At 33.8% G+C, this 7777-nt stretch overlaps 1 protein-coding gene across 2 annotated transcripts; it reads right to left on the reverse strand.

The window, feature by feature from the left end:
* Nucleotides 1-7544, reverse strand: cibar1 (CBY1 interacting BAR domain containing 1). 2 transcript variants are annotated; one of them, XM_016239461.1, is made up of 9 exons: nt 7348-7544; nt 6566-6800; nt 6419-6487; nt 6099-6200; nt 5337-5342; nt 4994-5098; nt 4200-4313; nt 1193-1312; nt 1-508 (listed from the first exon to the last, which is right to left on the reverse strand). In XM_016239461.1, the coding sequence occupies exons 1-9, from the start codon at nt 7374-7376 to the stop codon at nt 404-406; spliced, it is 885 nt and encodes a 294-aa protein (XP_016094947.1). In that variant the 5' UTR covers nt 7377-7544; the 3' UTR covers nt 1-403. The 2 variants fall into 2 exon arrangements, with proteins under 2 accessions (XP_016094947.1, XP_016094946.1); XM_016239460.1 differs by having other exon boundaries at nt 6419-6499.
* Between the last annotated feature and the right edge of the window lie 233 nt (nt 7545-7777).

Genomic DNA, 7777 nt, shown 5'->3' on the forward strand with positions numbered 1-7777 from the left:
TATGAAAATGGCCTATTATGCGAAAGCAAGAGCCAGCTTTATTCGTACACCAAAATGCTCAAAGGCACATTCTAACCAAATATCTTGATCACAGAAACTGCTTGGCACTTTGTACACAAAAAAACATATTGGGAGATTTAGATTATTTAAAAAAAAAAGTAACACTCTCTTTAAAGGTGTTTTTCAGTATATATATATCATTTTATAGTATATGATTTACAAGAGAGCAAACATCTAACCACGCACTCACCTTTACCTAACATAACTGAACTATCATTACATCACTTTTATTGCTGGTGATGCAAACTAGTTTTATGTCATTCATCGCCATTCAAAAACTCTTAAGTACAGTTCAGGAATGTCAATGTCTGAAAATATTTGATGAAATGGCAAAGAAAATATTTTAATGCTCATCATCAGTCACTTCCTCCAAATCATCCTCATCATCTTCCTCCTCTTCGTCATCTTCTTCATCATCCCTTTTCCTCTGTCTGCTAGACGTTCTTGACTATACCAGAAAAAAATCTTTCAGTTTTGGGATTCAACACAACTAAAGGGCCATTCACACCAAGGATGATAACTATAAATATAAAATTCAAATTCTGTGAGAAAGTCCACATACTGTAACAACTATAACATTAACAACACAGGGGATCAAAATTACTTTTAATATCACTTTAAGAACGATTTTCTTCCAGTTAATGAGTGATAAAAAAAACAGCCAATCAGAATACACCCTTTAAAAATCTTCAAAGAGCTTGAGCATTTAAAGTGGCAGAAGACCAAACTGCAGCACACTCTTAGAATAAACAGAGCGTCACCTTTTGTTGGTGTGGACGCTAATACAGTTATCATTATTATGTTTATAGTTATTGTTCAGGTGTGAATGGGCCTTAAAAGGACAGTTTACTTGCCCTTAAAAGATCATTTACTTGCCCTCAAATTGTAACCCTGCTGAACACAAAAGAAGATAATTTGAAGAACGTGGGCAACCAAACAGTTTCTGGTTCTCATTGATTTTCATAGTATTTTTTTTCTCCATAGTATCGAAGTCATTGGGGACCAGCAACTGTTTGGTTACCAACATTCTTCAAAATATCTAATTTAAAAATAAGAAGCCTTTAAATTTAATTATCCATTTAACAATAGAAAGTCATTTTATCTGTAACGTACGATATGGGGAAGCACTAACCTGCATTGTTCCTGATTTACTCATTGATGTACCAGTTCGATTTAGGGACAGTTTAGAATTGGCATGAACTATTTCTAACCGTGACTGGTAATCAGGGGGGTGCAGTGAGTTCCTGAAAACCTGTCAAGACAAAATAAAAAGGGTCTGTAGACTACTCTACATATAGACCACCAAGAACCAAATGTCATCTCATCAACCACCACATAATAAAACAATAACGAGTACAGCCAAGCTCAAACAACATACATTAAAAAGAGAAATGAGTCAACACAAACTAATACCACATACTGTGTTGTAGCAACAGAGAACCATGTCATTCAGATTGGGGAAAAACATTTACATACTCTATCCTGGTGAGGGTGTGCCAACAAACATTGTCAACTCAACTTTATTAACTCCAGTTAAATATTACAGGAAGAATATTTATGACTTATCTCCAGTGGTGTATAAAGTACATGAAAGCCATACTCAAGTAAAAGTACAGATATCTTACCAGAAAATGACTTTGGTAGAAGTTGGACGTCACCGTTTAGAATATTACTTGAGTAAAAGTCTTAAAATATGTGATATTTATTGTACTTAAGTACGAAAAGTATTTTTTTAAAATCTTAAGCATACTTAAGTATTGAAAGTAAAAGTACAAGTAAATGCAAAATGGAAAAGAAGCAAATAAATATATATATATAAAAATGTCATACACAGCTTGAGTAGCTGTTCAGTTTGAACTCTTTCTTACATTTTGTATTTTTGGGTAAGAATAAGAAGCACTTAATCCGGTACTTAGTGTCTTTCATTCCAACATAAGAAAACATTTAGACGTATTTACAGTTTAATGCATCTCAGTGGGGACATAGATGCATTTAACCTGCAGTTACAGATGGATAAATAATGTTTTGTTTTTAACATAAAACGTTGAATACTGATATTTGAAATGATTTTAAAACATGAAAAAAAAAAAGTCGAAATGTGAAATTAAAACAGCCAGTAGGTGACAGCAAGTGACTGTTGATGAGTGGAGTCATTGAGATTCAACCTATTCATTCAAACGTCTGATTCATTCAGGAACAAAACATTTGACTGTGTTAATGAGTGAATCACTGAATCATTTATTTAAACGATTTGTTCAAAAAGCTGATTCATTCAATAAGTAAACACCATTACTCAGAGACGCAAAGCAGTGCTATGATCTTTGTTTGGAACTATTTTCAATATATATATATAAAAATGTCATACACAGCTTGAGTAGCTGTTCAGTTTGAACTCTTTCTTACATTTTGTATTTTTGGGTAAGAATAAGAAGCACTTAATCCGGTACTTAGTGTCTTTCATTCCAACATAAGAAAACATTTAGACGTATTTACAGTTTAATGCATCTCAGTGGGGACATAGATGCATTTAACCTGCAGTTACAGATGGATAAATAATGTTTTGTTTTTAACATAAAACGTTGAATACTGATATTTGAAATGATTTTAAAACATGAAAAAAAAAAAGTCGAAATGTGAAATTAAAACAGCCAGTAGGTGACAGCAAGTGACTGTTGATGAGTGGAGTCATTGAGATTCAACCTATTCATTCAAACGTCTGATTCATTCAGGAACAAAACATTTGACTGTGTTAATGAGTGAATCACTGAATCATTTTTATCAACCGATTCGTTCAAAAAGCTGATTCATTCAATAAGTAAACACCATTACTCAGAGACGCAAAGCAGTGCTATGATCTTTGTTTGGAACTATTTTCGTTGGCAAAATTGAGCAAAAACAAGCAATATTACGTCTAAAATGTAAGTCACTTATTGCTAACTTTATTGTATAAAATGATTATTAAATTAGTTATCATGCTGATATTTGCAGAAAAACGTTAGCCTACTCTTTGTGTGATATATATTAAGTTAACTGTATTACATTTTATAAATATAAAAAGCATACAGAGGCATTTTTGCCATCTACAATTTAGAATGACTTGAATTTTAATAGACTAATAAATCACGTGCATGCACTCGGTGTGTGAGATTTGGCTACTTGATAATGTCAGATCGCACAGCATTACAACAACACTTCACTTACCATATTATCGCAGAAGATATACTGTATATCGCACAGCACACCCCAGCCTCGACTTGAGAGGAAAATGAAATCGACCGTGGTTGTGTAAGCACTTGTTTGCAGATGAGTAAAGGAGTTTTTTAGAAGTCTAACTTGCAGACGCCAGACCACTGATTTGTCGGACTGCTTTCCTGCAGTCCGTGTTCTTCTGACTCCTGACTATTTTGTAGTAAGTAACGAATATGCTTCGGGGAAATGTATCGGAGTAAAAGTATACATTTTAATTAGGAAATGTAGTGGAGTAAAAGTAAAAGTTATGAGACACAATATAAATATAAATAAATAATTTAAAATATAAATATTTAAATATAAAAACATAAATAAATAAAAATATAAAAACTCAAGTAAAGTACAGATACTCCCAAAAAATACTTAAGTACTGTAATGAAGTATTATTACTTTGTTACAGTACACCACTGCCTATCTCTATATGGTTTAGCTGTGTCTTCATAAACTTGTCACCATGTGCCAATATATGACTATTACAAGTTTACACATCCAATTACAGGCAAAGTTCAGACAAGAACGAGGAAACGTTTCCCTGAAAACCACTGATGAAATAATATTCATGTGATTTTCTTCCCCGGCAAGTCAAGGAAATATTGACAAAGTTGAGAAAAAAAAATTGTTTTGGCATGCCAAACTATGAAATCATGAATAAATGCATTAGCCAGTGCGAACATTCCACAGCTGCCTGAACATGCTTTGCAAGATGCCGCTCTGGTTCTTTTATGCATCAGGATTGGACGAGGCCTTATACCCCAGCAACCAGAGCTTTCATCATTATGACAGCAGGGGGATCTCAGGAGGAGAAAGAATACAATTTGATTAGACATTAAGACAGACAAGCTCGAACCAGCAGGACTGCCAGAGCAGCGGTGCTGGAGCAGAGCGCTCACCTCAAGGTCTCCTTCCTCATCCACATTCTGAATGTGCTGGTAGGCAGTTGTGTAAATTTCCAAAGCCTTGGCATGGAATGCCATCTCCACTGTTACAAATTCACCGAGAATTTTCTGCATCAAACACATGAGACATGAATGTAATTAATCATCTCTTATCCTCATCAAAGCTGCATTTATTTGATCAAAAATACAATAAAAACAGTAATATTGTGAAATATTATTACAATTTAAAAGAACTGTTTCCTATTTTACATTTTTTTAAATGTAATTTATTCCTGTGATGGCAAAGCTGAATTGTCAGCATCATTACTCCAGTCTTCAGTGTCACATGATCTTTCAGAAATCATTCTAATATGCTGATTTGCTGCTCAAGAAACATTTCATAATGTTGAAAACAGCTGTGCTGCTTAATTTCTTCATGGAAAGAATAATCATTTTTTTTCTGGATTCTTTGACGAATAAAAAGTTCAAAACAACAGCATTGATTTGAAATAGAAATCTTGTGTATCATCAGAAATATCTTTACTGTCACTTTTGATCAATTTAATGCATCCTTGCTGAATAAATGTATTTATTTACTTAAATGTGGGTTTAGTTTTAAACACAGTAAAGTTTTCAGGGACACTGTTTGAATTTCGTATATTACATTAGATTATATTTGTATAATAATATATAAATATACTTTATTTTATATTTGTATAATATACAGTATAATATTAAAGGTTGTTTTATCCATTTACAAAATAAACTGATATTACTTATTAAATAACTAATCGTGCAGTCTGAAGGACCTTGATATCACGAATCTTCTGCTTTTCAAAGTCATCTATTGTCTCCTCCAGCTGGCGAGTTGTGCGTGTGGCTTCCATTGTGGCTCTTTGGAGTTCACTCTCGGCCTTTCGTGACACAACAGACAAAGAAAAGTAAAGCACAACATGTTCCCAAGTAACAGACATACCCAATTTGAGACTATCAGCTCACCAAGAGGTTTTGAACTGAGAAGAATGAAAAGACTCACATCAGGTTGAGTATAACTGACATATTAGTACCAGGCTGTGTTGGACCTACTTGGTTATAATTAAATGAAATAAAAGTTTCGAGATAATATTACAGTTCGTTGCACACAAGGCCCACCTGTGACTGAGAGAGGCTGTTAAGGTTAATCTGTAATTGTGGTTTACAACAAATATCTTTGAGATTATTTGACATTATGTCTAGTAGGGCTGTTGATTCTTGTTAATTGCATTAAAAATTATGTGTTAAAAAAATAAACACATTTAATTCAGAACCATATGCAAATATGCAGCAATATGCAGACATTTTGAGTTATACTAGTTAAAAATGTTGTAAATATGTTTAAAAACATTTTAACTTGCAGTCGCAATGGCCCCCAAGTCTACCGCAGTATTGACTTTTAACATAATTTTTGATATATATATTAATTGAATCATCTGACACAATAATGTATCTTTATTTGGGGGATTTCTCAGCAAGTACTGATATATATGCAGTTCATTTTGACAAATTAAATCTATTAATGCAATTAAGTTTTAATTGATTAACAGCCCTAATCTACAAGGTAATTTGAAAATTGTGGCATCTTGCATGTTATACCAATTTAAGCAATGATCCTAAAATCTGTCAGACCTACTCTTCTGGTTCACAGCTACATACTTTCAGTGAAACTGAACTTTCAGATCCGATTCTCTTTTGATATCTTGTTGATTATGTGTCTCTGATTTTATCTGTGATCATTTTTTTATTGTTTTGCTTGTATTTATTTTATCTGATGCTGTAAAGCCCATTGGTCAGCTGCTGCTGTTTTAATGGTGCTATATATGTAAATTAAACTTGAAACTTGAAAGAAGAAATAATAACATTGGGCTGTAAGGATACAATAATCTGTCTGTCTGAGGGGTTTCTCTGCCTCATCCTTTCAAGCTGCTGCATCTGCTTGGCCTCTCTGTTCCGTGCAGTCTGCGTCTGCTTCATGTCCTCCTGTACAAAAATTTGATAAAATCACAAAAGGTTGGTAGAAAAGAGCACTCTAGTTCTTAGGTTTTGACCTATGACAACAGTCACAGTACATCATGCTTACTCAGAATGTGATGCAATGCTGCCCTCATGAGATCATTGGGAAAAGGACATTTGTATATTTGAGATCTATTAAATATAAATCCCCTTTACCCGAGGTTACTTATGGAGAAAAACCTTACCCTTTTTGTTTTGACAATATTCCCATATGCTTTCAAAGGCTCTATAACTTTCACTTCCAGCCTCTCCACCTGGGAATAATACTAAGTGTTTTTATATTAGTAAGAAACACAAATATGCTGAAGAATTTCATTTGATTTTAAACACACTTCTGCTTGTCGATAGTCCTGAATCTGAGCCAATTGATCTGCAAAATTCTTCAATCCACATTTTAGGTTCGGTGTCTCTGTGTCAGCATAAAGGCCGACTTCTTTTACCAGTAGGTCAGCTTTGTCCCGCAGTCGTGCAGTTTTACGGACATAAGCAGCAAACAGTTGGCAGAGATCTCCAAAGTGTTTCTCTACATTGGTGATGTTCTCTTGGATCTGCTTGGTCTGGGTGTCTCTGTAATGTGCAACAAAGAAAGATGAAGATTATCTGACTGAGGGAATGTTGTTCAAATAAATTAGACTACAGGTTTTACCCTCTCTCAGCATGTTAAAAGGGTTAAATGTCAAATGTATTGCACAAGAGAGGAACAGTCAGTATTACAAGACTATCATGATGTATATTCCTTCAGGTAAGAGTTGTTTTAAAAATGCTGTCGCAGCTTGTTTTTATCTAAAAAATTCGACCAACGTTTATCTGGTATGAGAAATTGTAATACAAAACTAGGCAGACATGTCTTAATAATACAGTTTAACTGAGGAAGGTTCATATGTAGCATTTTTTATCATCTTGTATCTTGGAAATGATGACAAACATGCTACACAGATAATTATGCCGTTTCTGTTTTAGTGTATTGATATTAAAGTTAAAGTTCTGCTTATGCATTTACAGTCAACTACATCATAAAATACGCGCTAGACGATGAACTACTGCTTGTATAACGTTATAGCTTAGCAGGCTAGCAAGCTTCCCAACCATCATAACAAATCTGGACAACTTTTACCTCGCTCTTGCATCAGGAGTGCGACTCATGATAACGCGAAACCTATATATATGTATTAATTAAAAATGAATTCTCAAGCTATATGGATACTGACGTAACTTTATTTAAAAATGCTAAAAACAGTGTTGTGTCTATTCTCTGGGCTAAAGCTGCAGCAGGAAATCGCCATGGAAGAACGCCGTGCCGTTACCATGGAGCCAAACATGCGCCCTCTACAGGTATATAAAGGAAAAACTAAATTAAATTAAATTATGAGAAACATTGCTCGATATATGATTAATGAGTAAATAATGTGAAAGAGGCGTCCTCTACAGGTATATAAAGGAAAAACTAAATTAAATTAAATTATGAGAAACATTGCTCGATATATGATTAATGGGTAAATAATGTGAATAGTTTAAATCTAGATAGACTAATAAAATGGCCCAAA

The sequence above is a fragment of the Sinocyclocheilus grahami genome, unplaced genomic scaffold (assembly GCF_001515645.1).
Source record: "Sinocyclocheilus grahami isolate Dianchi unplaced genomic scaffold, SAMN03320097.WGS_v1.1 scaffold566.1, whole genome shotgun sequence".
Taxonomy (NCBI): Eukaryota; Metazoa; Chordata; class Actinopteri; order Cypriniformes; family Cyprinidae; genus Sinocyclocheilus; species Sinocyclocheilus grahami.

Coding starts and splice junctions, on each gene's coding strand:
- cibar1 (XM_016239460.1), bottom strand. CDS start 7,376: ATGAGTCGCACTCCTGATGCAAGAGCGAG. Junction 6,500..6,565: donor AGGACTATCGACAAGCAGAA/GTGTGTTTAAAA, acceptor AAAAACACTTAG/TATTATTCCCAGGTGGAGAG. Junction 1,313..4,199: donor ATGAGGAAGGAGACCTTGAG/GTGAGCGCTCTG, acceptor TTGTCTTGACAG/GTTTTCAGGAACTCACTGCA.